Genomic DNA, 13,982 nt, shown 5'->3' on the forward strand with positions numbered 1-13,982 from the left:
TCATAATGATGTGAAAGCAATACGCATTCAGTAGAAACCGTACCTCAAATTTTGATATTTTCCTGGGTTAGTAACATGTGGTCTGATTCTCTCTTGTGATCCTGGGCAGCGGCAGCAAGCCGCAGCTCCCAGCCAGCCACGCGATCACGAGGGTAAACAACTGATACACTTACAACCGTTCTAGACCCATACAACCACTCTGTTTTTCAGTTTCAGTACAGTACTCCATAAATTACATGAGATATTCGGCACTTTATTATAAAATACGCTTTGTGTTAGATTATTTTGCCCAACCGTAGGCTCATGTAAGTGCTCTGAGCACGTTTCAGGTAGGCTAGGCTACACTGTGATGTAGGTAGTTTAGGTGTATTAAATGCGTTTTCAGCTATCGATATTTTCAATTTATGGTGGGTTTATCAGGACATAACCCTGTCATAAGTCAAGGAAGATCTGTAGTTCATGTTTGTGTTTCTGAAATTGCTGAATAGTATTCCATGGCATGGCTCCGCTACAGTTTATCCATCCACCAGTTGACGCACACTTGATTTGGCTGTTTCTAGTTTTTGGTGACTATGAACAGAACTGCTCTAGACGTCAGTCAGCAGGTTTTTGAGTAGAAGTATGTTTTTATTTCTCTTGGGTAAATATATAGGAGTGGATTCGTTGGCTTGTACAAGAAGTGTGTGTTTAATTTCATAAGAAACTGACCAAGTGTCTTCCAGAGTGGCTGTACCACTTTGCATTCCCATCAGCAATGAATGGGAGTTCCAGTTGCTCTGAATCCTTATCATCACTTGATATCGTTGTCAGTTTTCATTTGTTTAGCATCCTAGTAGGTGAGAAGCGATAGTCCATGGTTTTAATTTGCATTTCCCTAAGGAGGAATGATGTTTCCTGTGCTGATTTGCCATCTGTATATCTTCTTTGGTGAACTGACCATACTTTTGCTCATTTTTTCACTGAGTTATTTGTCTTCTTATTATTGAGTTTTCAGAGTTCATCATGTACGCTGGCCACAAGTCCTTTGTCAGATATTTTCTCCCAGTCTATAGCTTGTCTTTTTATTCTCTTGACAGTGTCTTTTGCAGAGCAGTTTTCAATGTTTTTAAAACGTTTTTTGAAGTTTGTTTTTAAAAGAAGTTGGAATTTTTGACTATTTAAAATTTCTGGTTTCTTTACTAAAATTGGAACATCTGGTTGGTCAGGGTCCCCAGCTCCACTCTGCTTTTTATGTTGGCCGCCTGACCCCTGGAAACATTTGCTCTAAGGGGAGGAATGTGCTCTGATGGGGGTCAAGTCGGCAGAGGGCAGCAGTTAACATTTTGGTCTGAGGAATCACGAGACTTTGGTTTGAATTCTGACCCCACCATGACCTTGCTGTGTGACACAGAGCCAATCATTCTCCTCTCTGAACCTTAGTTTCTTCATCTGTAAAATGGAGGCAATGGAGTCCTTCCCCATTCCCTCACCCCAGGACTGGCCCGGAAGAAAGGCCCAATATATGGAAATTGATATCACTGTCCTGGCCTAGGAGATTTCAGATTTATTTCTTGGCAGAGGGAACATTCAAATAAAATCTTAGGCTGACATTCAGTAGTAGGACCAGAAAGGGAGGGAGGGTTCTATTTCTTCCCCCTACCCCCTTGTACCCACCAGAGCATTGCCTGAAGTCGGCTGACCAGTCTACTAACCCCCTGACTTGAAGAGTAACAGACCAGAGGAGGCAGTGACCTTCTTGAAGTCACACAGCATGTCACGGGCACACAGCTCCCCACTCTCATCCTCAAATCTTCATACTGATTGCCTTGCTGAGTTCACTCCCCAGGTGGCATATATGAGGCTGATAGACTTATAGTTGCCAGTGTTTTCTGAGCTCTTTGTTAGGCACCATTCTGAGCGTTTTGCCTGTGTTGACACTGGTCACCTGGATGGCCTGAGGCAGATGGTGGTTGTCCCAATTTTGTAGATGAGGAAACTGAAATTCCATCTTTCCCTCAAGTTACACAGCCGGGAAGTGGCACAGCCAGCTTTTCCCTGACTCATCCTGAGGGTCTGTCTTGCCAGTGCCACCAGGCTGTGTCCTGTCTCTGTCATCTGTCTGTATTTCTGCTCAAGCCACACCAGTTTCCTTGCTGGTCCTCCAACAAAAACCAAATCCTGCCAGCGGGCGTTTGCACTTGCTGTTTCCTCACCCTGGAGTACTTTCTCCTACCTCCTGACCTGTGGCCTACACCTTCTCATCTTTCAGGACCTGCTCCTGAAAGATATCCTGCAGATATCACTTCCTCAGAGAGGCCCGTCTCAACCATATCAGCTAAAATCACCTCTCCAGTCACCCACCTCATTTTTCTTTTTTCTGCGGTACACGGGCCTCTCACTGCTGTGGCCTCTCCCGCTGTGGAGCACAGGCTCCAGACGCGCAGGCTCAGCGGCCATGGCTCACGGGCCCAGCCACTCCGCGGCATGTGGGATCCTCCCGGACCGGGGCGCGAACCCGTGTCCCCTGCATCGGCAGGCGGACTCTCAACCACTGCGCCACCAGGGAAGCCCTACCCACCTCATTTTAATTCTCTGCATGGCAGTCCGTATATTCATTCATTCACTCATACATTGATTCATGCGATTGACATCTCTTGGGCATCCACTGCGTGTCAGGCCATGTTCTTGGCCTAAAGTATACAGTAGTGAACAAAGCAGACAAAAGTCCTTGCCCTGCAGAGCTTAGTTCTAGAAGGGAAGGCAAACAGTGAAGCGTAAAATATAGAATGTGTCAGGTAAGTAGTATTTATTTTAAGGAAGGGAAATGTGAAATATAAGGTCAGGGGTTGACATTTTAGATGGGTTGGTCAGGAGAGGCCTTCCTGAGGAGGCAACATTTGAGAAGGAGCCTGAAGGAAGTGAAGGAGGCGCCAATGGAGATCTGGGCAAAGGGATGTTCAAAGGCCCTGAGGCAGGAATGTATCTGGAATGTTAAGGAACAGTAAGGCGGCCATTATGGCTGGAGCAGAGTACGTGAGGGGTAGACTGGGAGGTCGTGGGGCAGGGTCTGTGGGCACAGCAAGGACTTTGGCTTTCGCTTTGAGTGAGCTGGGAGCCATAGAAGGTTCTGAGAAGGGGAGCGATGTGACCTGACTCAGGTGTTCACAGGCTCCCTCTGGCTGCTGTAGGAGAGCAGACTGAGGGGCAAAGACAGGAGCTGGGGACCAGGGCAGAGGCGAATGTACTGGTCCAGGCAAGTGATAAGGTGGGGCTGGCCGAGGAAGGGGGTGCAAAGTGGACAGATTCTGAACAAATTTGGTTGATTGGAGGTGCAAAGGAAAAAACAGAGCCAAGGAATACCCCACGACTTTTGGGGTGTGCGTTGCTGCTAGGTTAACCTTTTGATAGTCTAGCCCTCCCCGTGTCATCTCTGTGAGGGCAGATCATGGTCTGTCTTGGTCCCTGCTGTGTCTCCAGCTCCTGCAACAGGACTTGGCCCACAAAGGCGCTCAGTCACTGATCTCTGTCATTTCCTGTCTCCCATCTCTTTTGGGGTACCTGTCTCTCTGCCAGGAATTTCCTTGGTCCCCTTATTCCTCTTGACCCACCCCCCCCCCAATGCCATCTCAGCCCCCCTGACCCCTCTTCCTGCCCGCCCCTTGCAGCTTGGAGGCGGAGAATGGGCCGACGCCATCGCCAGGCCGCAGCCCCCTGGACTCGCAGGCGAGCCCGGGACTCGTGCTACACGCTGGGGCGGCCACCAGCCAGCGCCGAGAATCCTTTCTTTACCGCTCAGACAGCGACTATGACATGTCACCCAAGACCATGTCCCGGAACTCGTCGGTCACCAGCGAGGCGTGAGCACCCCCGATCCCTACCCGCCACCTCTTCCAGGCCTGGCCCCAGCACAAGCTGCCCTTCCCAGCAAGGAGGGGGACACTGCCCAAGTCCCCGTCCACCTGCACACCCGTCCTCCCTAGTGAAAAGTAAACAGCACGCTTATCCCCTGTCGAGGGCTCAATCCCTCTGTAGCATGTCCACCCAGTGGTGTATGAGCGCCCACCCTATCTCTGCCCCCTGCCCAGCCACGCTGAACCCCTCCCTCAGGCCCAGCGCAGACTCAAGTCCATATAGTCCCCGCCTACCCAACCTGCCCAAGCCCACTCCTACCCCTGGGTTTTCGGGGACCTGGCCCACCTCATCCCGTCTCTCCAGCAGGAAGGGGGCCAGCCCCTCCCGGCCATCACTTGCTTCCAGTGTGTCCACCTTGGCTGACCCCCTCTTCCTCCCCCACTCCGGGCTTCCCAAAGCCAGCCCCCCTTATCATGACCACCTGTGGAGGTGCGAGCACTCCTGATCTCTTCAGCCCCCTTCCCTCTCACCCAGTCCTCCAGCCCTGCCCCTACCCATGGAGGCATCCATCTCACCTCCCCGCAGCTCCTTCCGGCCCTCCGCCCCCTCCCCGCCGCTGGTCTCCCCAAGCCCAGCCCCTATGGTGTGTTCATCGCCCTCCTTTTGTCTCTGCGCCCACCGCCCCCCCCGCCCCACCCACACCCCTGAGCCCTTCTCCCTGCCCGGCCCTCCGCAGCATGGCCACCCTTGTGAGGTGTAAGTGTCCTCCCCCCACCAACCCACAGAGCCCCCTTCCTGCCCACCAGCCTCCCTGGGCCCAGCGCCCCCCAGAGTGACCCCCCCCAGAGACTTGCTTCCTTGCATCCCAGCCCCTCTCCACCCCGGGCCCTTGGGAGTCCCACTGTGAGGACCCCTGACCTGCCCCTGTCCTTGTAGGCATGCAGAGGACCTCATCGTGACACCGTTCGCCCAGGTAAGACCCCACCCCTAAGGAGGGAGGGGCTCTAACCTTACACCACACTTGGGGACAGGGGCCCAGCCCCCGCTGCCCCTCTGGGTGGACCACTTTCCTCACTGTGGCTCCCCAACTCAGGTGCTGGCCAGTCTCCGGAGCGTTCGCAGCAACTTCTCCCTCCTGACCAATGTGCCCATTCCCAGCAACAAGTAAGTGGAGGCTGGGCCCCAATGCCCCATGATCATGAGGCTCAGCACACCTGGGTTCAACTCCCCATGCTGCTGTGTGACCTCAGGCAGGCACTTGACCTCTCTGAGCCTCTGTTCAAGTGACAGCTCCCTCTGAGCCAGTAAATCATTGTGATTTGAATGCCTAAGACGCAGAAAGTTTTATAAATAAAGACAGAGGGGTCTGGACAGAGTTCTTAGGTGGCCAGCCACCCCAGCCTCTGGGCCACTCCTAGCCCTGATGCCAACTTGCTGGGCAAATAGCATCCTCTGGTGCCTCTGTTTCCCCTCCATAATATGGGAATTTCATAGTGTCTCCATTAGAGAGCTGCTATGAGGAGTTCAGAAGGTGATATATAGAAAGTGCTTGAATATTGCCCAGCACATAGTAAGTGCTCACTAAATAGAAGTAGTTGTTATTATTTGGGGGCAGAGGTGTGGCTGAGAGCTGCTGGTCCCTCTGGGAGTGGGGGGCAGAGCCATCCTCGTGTTCAAGGAGCTGGGGGGAGGGATGGTCAGGGAAGCAGGGACTTTGGAGACACAGGACCTGACCCTACCAGCCGTGTAGTCTTGAGGAAGTCAGTTCACCTCCTGGAGCGTCAGTTTCCTCATCTGTAAAATGGGTTCTTGTGGGGCTCTGTGAGAGACTGCGGGCAGAGTACATGGCAGCATGCCTGGGACACAGAGAGGGCTCAGAAAAAGGAAAATCAGCACTCTTCGTGGACAGGGGGAAGCAGAGATGGGGGAGGACCAGGCTGTTGTTGGAGCCCCATTTCTTTGCAGGCGGTCCCCGCTGGGTGGCCCAACCCCCGTCTGCAAGGCCACGCTATCAGGTAACTAAGCCCCCGGGGATGGGAAAGACCCCTCTTGCTGCCCCAGTGGGGGGGGTCCCTCACCCGGGGAGGCTGTCTCATCCCCCTGTCCCTGCACCCTCCTCACCTGGCGGGCCCCCATCACCTCTGGGGGTCTGCATGTGGACCCTCTCAGTCACTGCCCTGGCTGCCCCTTCTCCAGAAGAGACGTGTCAGCAGTTGGCCCGGGAGACGCTGGAGGAGCTCGACTGGTGTCTGGAGCAGCTGGAGACCATGCAGACCTACCGCTCTGTCAGCGAGATGGCATCCCACAAGGTGGGCAAGGCCTGTGGGGTGGGGCCGACTGCTGGGGTGGGGTTAACTGTGGGGCGTGGCTGGTGGGCGGGGTCAACCTGTGGCTAGAGCCTATGGGGTGGGGTCAATCCCTGGGCGGACTTTGTAGCGCCTATAGATGCTGACTTCTCCCAGGGCTGGGGGGCCCTGGGGTGTATGTGCGTGCGTGTTTGTGTGTGTGTGTGTGTGTGTCCGTAGGTGACCATCTCTCCTGGAGGGTGGGTTGTATGTTTGTATGGTTTATGAATGTGTATCTGTGGCTATGGGTCTATGTGGCTGTTGATTTGTTGGCTACACATTTGCAGCGCGGGAAGGTGTGTTCCAATAGGATCCGGCAGGAGTGGCATGCACGTGTGTATCTATGGAGTGTGTATGGGTGTGCACAGCTGATTACGTGGGGCTGTAAGTGTGGGGGGCTGTGGCAGAGGGGTGTGTATGGCTAGAGGTGTGAGTTGGTCCAGATGTGAATCTGAGTGTGTATCTCCATGTGTTTGTAACTCTGTGTGTGTGTACGCTTGCAGGGCTGTGGGAGAGGGTGCCAGGCTTCCATGTACAGCTGTGCAGACCGTGCACTGCACAACTCCAGGGGACGCCATTCAGAAAGCAGGCAATGTGAATGACACCTCCTGGAGTGGTGCAGCATGGTAGCAGCCCTTGTGGGAGGATGTCTATCAGGAGCTGAATGTGCAGGTAGAGGTGTCTGTGTTGTGGGGTGCATACGCCCATGGGTGGAGGTTTGTCTGGGAACATGTGAGTCTGAGGGCGCTTGTGTCCCTGAGGGTGTGTCGAGCATCCGAGAATGTGACTGTGTCTCTGAATGTAGGTCTGTGGGTGTATTTCTACGATGGGGTGTGTGCGTGTGTATCTGTGGGTGTGAGTGTGGGTATCCCCTTATGGATTTGTCAGGGCACGTATGTGTCTAAGGACACATGGGTATTTGTGTTTGTTTACAAGTGTGTCTGTGGGTGTGTTGAGTGTGTCTGTAAGTGTGTCCAGTATCTGGGTGTTTATCCCTTAGTGTGTGTCTCCACATCTGAGTGTGAGTCTGCGCTCTTGGAAGGGGTGTGTCTGAAGGCATTTGTATTTCTGTGAGGTCAACTATATACCTATAAATGTGTTGAACAACAGAGTCGTGACTCTGTGTGTGTGTGTGTGTGTGTGTGTGTGTGTGTGGTCAGCAAAGGACGGAGAGCATTTGGGTGTTGGAGTGTATTCAAGTGCATGAGTGTGTCAGGTGTCTGGCTGTATTGGTGTGGAAGGTGTGTCAGTGTGGGTGTGTCTGTGTGTGGAGCATGTGGGTGTGTGTCTGTCTCTGGGTGTGTCCACGGAGGGGGCACGTCCTCTCCAGGGTGTGCGTGCCTCCCTGCCTCTCCCCAGCAGCCCCAGCTGGGTCCTGCCTGAGGCCCGTGGGCTCCAATGCCCCTTTAACGCCCCCCCCACCTCCAGCACCACCTGACATCGAGTGCAGCCTGCCAGTGCTGCAGTGAGCACACACACGCACACACACAGGCGAACACACGGAGCCCAGAGCCTCCAAAGCCTCCTTCTGGGACCCTCACCCTGCCACCCCCCCATGGGCAGGGGTGCCTGGCCGCCTCCAGCCGCTGCCGCGCGAGTGCCCATCGGGGCCAGGGGCTGGCGGACCATGTAACCGGGTCTGCTGCCGGGAGCGCGGAGGGGAAGGGAGCCCCCAGCCCTGCTGGGCCGGCCCGGGCCCCTCCGCGGCTCCCCCTTCCACTGCCCACCTGCCCAGCACCCTGCCCCCCCGCCCCCCGCACAGTAGCTGCTAATCCCGGGACTCCCCAAGCCCAGCCTCTGTGTGCGGCAGCCCTGAGCAGGGCTAAGACTCCAAGATGCCCTTGGTGGATTTCTTCTGCGAGACCTGCTCCAAGCCATGGCTGGTGGGCTGGTGGGACCAGGTAGGGGAACTCGGGGTGGAGGATGGGCAGGAGCCCCGGGTCTGGTCCTCCCTCCTCAGACCCTCCAGCCCCCGGTCTAGGCTTGTGTGTGCGGCTGTGCACGTGTGCGGCCTGGACGTGAAGCCTTGTGACTGGGTCTCTGTGTGTGGCCCAGGGCTGGGCGTGGATGGCGGGTGGCTGGGGGTGTGAGTCTTTCTCTGGGTGTGACTGCCAGTGCACACACGTGTGTGTCTGCAGTGGTGGGGGGCTGCCTGACTATATGCTTGTTTGCCTGGGTCAGGGACCAGGGGGTGGCCCTGGCTGAAATCACGTGGCTCTGATTGTGGTGTTGTGTTTGGGGCCATGTTTATGAGCCCAGAGCGGCGTGATTTTCTGGGGCATGTGACCCCGAGTGTCAGTGACTGCCTTCTTGTGTATGCTCCTTGGTTTGTGTGTCTGGGGCTGTGTAGCATTGTGTAATATGGGAGTCTGTGTGCGGTTGTGTGACTTTGTGGGTCCATCGTGTGTGTGTGTGTGTCTCTCTATGGGTGCCCAGGCCTCTGGCAGCAGTGGGAGGAGGGAGCGCTCGTCCTGATGTGGGCCATGCGGGCTCACCCTTCCTGCTGAATGTCCCTCTTGCCTCTCTGGACAGAGTCTGCTCCTGCTTTGGGGGTGCTTTGGTGGAGCTTGGGGGCGGGGAGCCGATGCCCTTTCTCCTCACGCACAATGTCACAGCAGATGCTTGTGTGAAGTGCTATGGGGGGACCAGCCTGGTTCTGGGTATACTCCGTCCATCTGTGCATCTGTCCACCACTCTGAGGTTGGGGGAGAGGGGGCTATGATGGGAACCCCCTCCCCTGGGTGACTGAACTAGGGTTTCCTCAGCTCACTATTCTCCCTGCCCCGGTCAAACCTCTCCACTCAGAACTTCAGGACTACATTCCCTCCTTCCAAACCAGGCTGTGGGCTGGGGGCCGGGACCCTAGGGAGTGGGGTCCCTGTCTGGGAAGACCTGGGCCAGGGGTAGCTCTGGGAAGGCAGGGGTTAAAGGGCCCGCCGGCTACCCCCCCTTCCCCCAGCTCAGCAGCTGGTTGGAGGGGGAGTTGCTAAGGAGACTCCCATCACCATGGTGACGGGATTCTCCTGACACCCCATTGGCTCCCTGTTAGGTAGGAGCCCCTCCCTTCCACAGGTGCCCCTCTGGCTCCTCCTTGGGGGGGAGAAGGAGGGAGTATGGTGAGAGGAGCCCCGCCTCCTCAGACAGGGAGGGGTATGCTGAGTCCTGACTCCCCAAGCCTGGGGACCCCCATCCAGAGCTGGGAGGAGAGGAAGGACTGACCCCTCCCCTCTAGCAGCCTGCTGAGGACTCTGTTGGCTGAGCAGAGAAGTGAGAGGGACTCACGGGTTCTTCAGAAGTTTCTTGAGAGGGCCTGGCCTCACCCCCCCCCCCCCACCCACACATGCCATGACCCCATCATTCCTTCCTTCTTGCCTCCTTCACCTTAGTTCAAGAGGATGCTAAACCGTGAACTCACACACCTGTCAGAGATGAGCAGGTCAGGAAACCAGGTCTCTGAGTACATCTCCACCACATTCCTAGGTGAGTGAAGGGTGGCACTTGTGTGTGGGTGGGTGTGTGGGGGGAGGCATTGCATAACTGGACTGCAGGGGGCCACCGCAGACCCTGGGTCCTGTTGCCCACATTTGCCCAGGGAACCCTGACTCAACTCTCCAAAGGTCAAAGTCACCACGCTCAAGAGCTACTGTATCGCGATGCCCCCAAATTTAGTGGGACCCCAACTTCTATAGAACACCCACATTTAAAAATCTCTCCAAGCTGCAAAGCTCCTCCAAACTCAGGGGAACCCCATTGGAACTCTTAAACTCAAGACCCCAAGAAACTCCCAAACTCAAATAGAATTCCTAAACTTTAAAATGCCTCCAGGCTGAAAAGTCTCCCAAAATTCACTAGAATCTCCAAACTTGGATTTCGGCCCCCCAAATTCAGAAGACCCCTCAAACTCAAGAGAGATGCCCAAACTCAGTAGGGTTCTCAAACTTAAGGGAAACCCTGCCCTTAAGAGCCCATAAAAGACCCCTAAACCTTTCCACCAAGGTGAAAAGTCTCCCAAATTCAGTAGAATCCCCAAACTTGGTATGACCCCCAAATTCAGTAGACCCCCCCAAACTTTAGATACCCAAATTTAATAGGATTCTGCCGCTTAAGAACCTGTGATTCCCCAAACTTAGGAGAATTTCCTAACTCAGTGGAACCTTGAAGACAGTAGAATACCTCAAATTCATTGGAACCCTCGAGCTCATGGGGATCTCCAACTCATCCTAACCTCATCCTGAACCCAAGAGACCTAGCTGAGGATATCCCCCACAAACTCAGGATAATTTCACCCTCAGAATTTATCACCAAAGGTCCCCGAATTCAGGGTACCCCCCCCACCAAGCTGGAAAGAATGTTTCAGAGTTTCAAACACTCCCGCCAATGGGGGTGTGGTGTGCCTGAGATCCAGCCAATAAGAGCACGGCGTGCAAATGAGCCCTCTTAGGCCCTGTCATTGACTGGAGGTCCCCAGGTCACAATGGGTGGCCCTGGCTGGGCTCTGAAAACCCTAAAGAGCTCAGGAAAGGGGCTTCTGGGGCTGGTCCCCAGAAAGCCTGGTGTCCAGGGGGTGGGGGTGGGGGTCCATGGAGCCAGAGACCACCCTTCCCTCCCGCCTCCCAGCGCTGTCCACCTCCCCCCGCCCTCTGGGTCACCATGGGGGTGTCTTCCCTGCCTGCTGGAGAAGGTTCCCTGCCTATTCCAGGCAGGCGGTGGCTCTCTCTAGCATCCCCACCCTGCTTCCTGACTTCCCACACCACCCCCATGCCAAACTTGGTGATTGGACTGGGGCTACCCCATAGCTCCGGGCTGGCCCCAGGGTCCCCACTCCAGCCCACCACCTCACAGAAGAGTTCCTACCTCCTCTCTGGTTTCCAGTCCATAAGTGACCAACAGCATGACACCCAGAATAGGTCTGCCCTCCTGAGTGAGACTTCCCAGGGCTTGAGGGGTTGGTGGGGCGGGGTCGGGGGGTGTCTGAGAGCCAGATGAGGGAGCCTCTGTGAGGTTCTCATGCTGGCTTCTCCTCTATCTTCTGCAGACAAGCAGAATGAAGTGGAGATCCCATCACCCGCAATGAAGGATCGAGAAAAACAGCAAGTGCCACGGCAGAGACCTTCCCAGCAGCCTCCGCCCCCCGGGCCACAGTTCCAGCCCATGTCTCAGATCACCGGGGTGAAGAAGCTGACGCATAGCAGCAGCCTGAACGATTCCAGCATCCCCCGCTTTGGGGTGAAGACCGATCAAGAGGAACTCCTGGCCCAAGTGGGTGGGGCCTCAGGGCGGGGGCTGGGCTGGAGAGGGGCAGGGTTCTCCTGGGGCCCAAAGAAGGACTGGGCTTTGGATCAGCCTGAGATGAGGATTTGGGTGTACCTGCTTTATGAGACTCTCAGGAGAGAGGGAGTGGTCTCAGCTGGTGTCCACAGGGGGCTCTGGAATGTGAACAACAGCACTGAGTGGAGCCCACCTTGAGGCAAGTGTGCTGACATTTTATACCCTTGTGTCAGTCATTGGCTGGGGGCTGTCCCCAGGGTGGATGGCATCACCCCCTCCACATAGCTCCTGTGAGGGAAGAGCAGATTTTTGACAAGGGGCAGCTGTGAGTCTTTGTAAGCAACAGCCCCAGCAGCTGGGTGATGGGTGCATTGAGACCAGTGAAGGGAATCTGGGCAGAACCCAAACAGCATCCACTGCAGACCAGGCCTGGATTTGCCTCCTGGCTTTTCCACGAAATCTTAAGCCAAGGGGCTCCCACGATGATTTGTACAGTGGACTTGATGCAAGCTCAGTGGCTCCCTCAGCTGACATTTATTGTAACCCTCTGCGTGCCAGTACTGGCCAGGGCTATATTCAGTCATTCAGTGTTTATTGAGCACCTACTATGTGCTGGTGCTGTTCTGAATTCTGGGGAGACATGGAAAATGAGCCCATGTTCCTTTCCTCTCAGCGCTCAAGAGCAGTTTAACTGAGGCTGAGCTGTGCTTTGGGGTCAGCCACGCTGGGTTCACATCCTAGCTTTGCCACTTGTGAGATGCAAGGTCTCGGGTAAGTCACGTCGCTGCTCTGAGTTTTGGTTCCGTCACCTGCCATGTGAAATCAAGCGCTTAGTGCAGTGCTTGGTGGATAATACACACTCAGCAGACTCTGGGGTTGCTTTGTTATTTTCTGGCCCAGTAGGACCTGGGCAGTAAATTCTAGACTGCTGAGCATGCCACCTACTGGGTGACCGATAATGGTGCCACTATTCAGACCAGGGTTCTGAACTCCTAGAAAAGAGTCTAGAGGGCCCTGGGCCTTGGGGGCTCCTGACCTCTGGCCTCCATCTCCACCAGGAATTGGAAAATCTGAACAAGTGGGGCCTGAACATCTTTTGCGTGTCGGATTATGCGGGGGGCCGTTCCCTCAGCTGCATCATGTACACGATATTCCAGGTAGGGCGGGCTGAGTGGGGCTGGATGCAAGGGAGGGGGCAGGGCAGGGATCAGAGGGCCGGTGTGGGGGTCACCGCCCGCTACTCTTGCCCTCAGGAGCGGGACCTGCTGAAGAAGTTCCGCATCCCGGTGGACACGATGGTTACATACATGCTGACCCTGGAGGACCACTACCACCCCGATGTGGCCTACCACAACAGCCTGCACGCGGCTGACGTGCTGCAGTCCACCCACGTGCTGCTGGCCACACCTGCACTGGATGTGAGCATCGCCTGGCCCCCATGTCTCCCCAGCTGCCCCCCACACTATCCATCTCCAATCTTCTGTTTATCTCTCTGACCCTGAGTCTCTGACATCCATCTCTCTCTGACCCCGTTCCTCTCTCTCCTGACTCCCCATCTTTCTTTTCTTTTCTATAAATTTATTTATTTATGTTCGGCTGCGTTGGGTCTTCGTTGCTGCGTGCGGGCTTTCTCTAGTTGCGGCGAGCGGGGGCTACCCTTCGTTGCGGTGCGCAGGCTTCTCATTGCGGTGGCTTCCCTTGTTGTGGAGCACGGGCTCTAGGCGTGCGGGCTTCAGTAGCTGTGGCTTGCGGGCTCTAGAGAGCATGCTCAGTAGTTGTGGCGCAAGGGCTTAGTGGCATGTGGGATCTTCCCGGACCAGGGATCAAACCCGTGGCCCCTGCATTGGCAGGCGGATTCTTAACCACTGCGCCACCAGGGAAGCCCTCCCCATCTTTCTTGACTCCCCATCTCTCTCTCATCCTGTCTCTCTGACTCGCCATCTTTCAAACCCATCTCCCTCTGCCCCCAGGCCGTATTCACGGACCTGGAGATTCTCGCCGCCCTCTTCGCAGCTTCCATCCATGATGTGGACCACCCTGGGGTCTCCAACCAGTTCCTCATCAACACCAGTAAGTGGCCCGCCACGGGGGCGGGGCCTGCTGGGCTAGAGGCGGGGCCTGCGGGGCCCCTCCCAGCGGGGGGTGCGCCCTGGGTGGGTCCTCCCCTCCCCTCCCCTGACTGCCCGACCCTGCCTGGGCTACAGATTCTGAACTGGCGCTCATGTACAATGACGAGTCGGTGCTGGAGAATCACCACCTGGCCGTGGGCTTCAAGCTGCTGCAGGAAGACAACTGCGACATTTTCCAGAACCTCAGCAAGCGCCAGCGGCAAAGCCTGCGCAAGATGGTCATCGACATGGTGGGCGGGGCGAGGGGCGGGGACAGGGCGGGAAAGGTCACCTTTGGAGCAAGGGGGCATTGGGGAGGGTCAGGTCTGAGTCTGGGACAGAAAGGCCCCTAGTGGGGGAGGCGTCCTTTGGGAGTGGGTCGTGGCGGCTGATTGTGCGGAGTGAAAACTTCAGAGGCCCTGCCCAGGTC

General features: G+C 55.8%; 1 protein-coding gene across 5 annotated transcripts in view; it reads left to right on the forward strand.

The window, feature by feature from the left end:
- The window catches only part of PDE4A (phosphodiesterase 4A), a 36,298-nt gene that overhangs the window by 18,500 nt on the left and 3,816 nt on the right, over positions 1–13,982 (forward strand). For all 5 annotated transcript variants that reach the window (XM_032627392.1, XM_032627396.1, XM_032627393.1 and 2 more), the window contains exons 2-12: positions 3,645–3,836; positions 4,768–4,804; positions 4,925–4,995; positions 5,797–5,846; positions 6,028–6,140; positions 9,563–9,656; positions 11,212–11,435; positions 12,503–12,601; positions 12,698–12,862; positions 13,415–13,514; positions 13,649–13,803. In XM_032627392.1, the coding sequence (XP_032483283.1) occupies positions 3,645–3,836; positions 4,768–4,804; positions 4,925–4,995; positions 5,797–5,846; positions 6,028–6,140; positions 9,563–9,656; positions 11,212–11,435; positions 12,503–12,601; positions 12,698–12,862; positions 13,415–13,514; positions 13,649–13,803 (1,300 nt within the window). The remainder of the gene's footprint in view (positions 1–3,644; positions 3,837–4,767; positions 4,805–4,924; positions 4,996–5,796; positions 5,847–6,027; positions 6,141–9,562; positions 9,657–11,211; positions 11,436–12,502; positions 12,602–12,697; positions 12,863–13,414; positions 13,515–13,648; positions 13,804–13,982) is intronic.

This window comes from Phocoena sinus, chromosome 3, assembly GCF_008692025.1.
Source record: "Phocoena sinus isolate mPhoSin1 chromosome 3, mPhoSin1.pri, whole genome shotgun sequence".
NCBI classification, from domain to species: Eukaryota; Metazoa; Chordata; class Mammalia; order Artiodactyla; family Phocoenidae; genus Phocoena; species Phocoena sinus.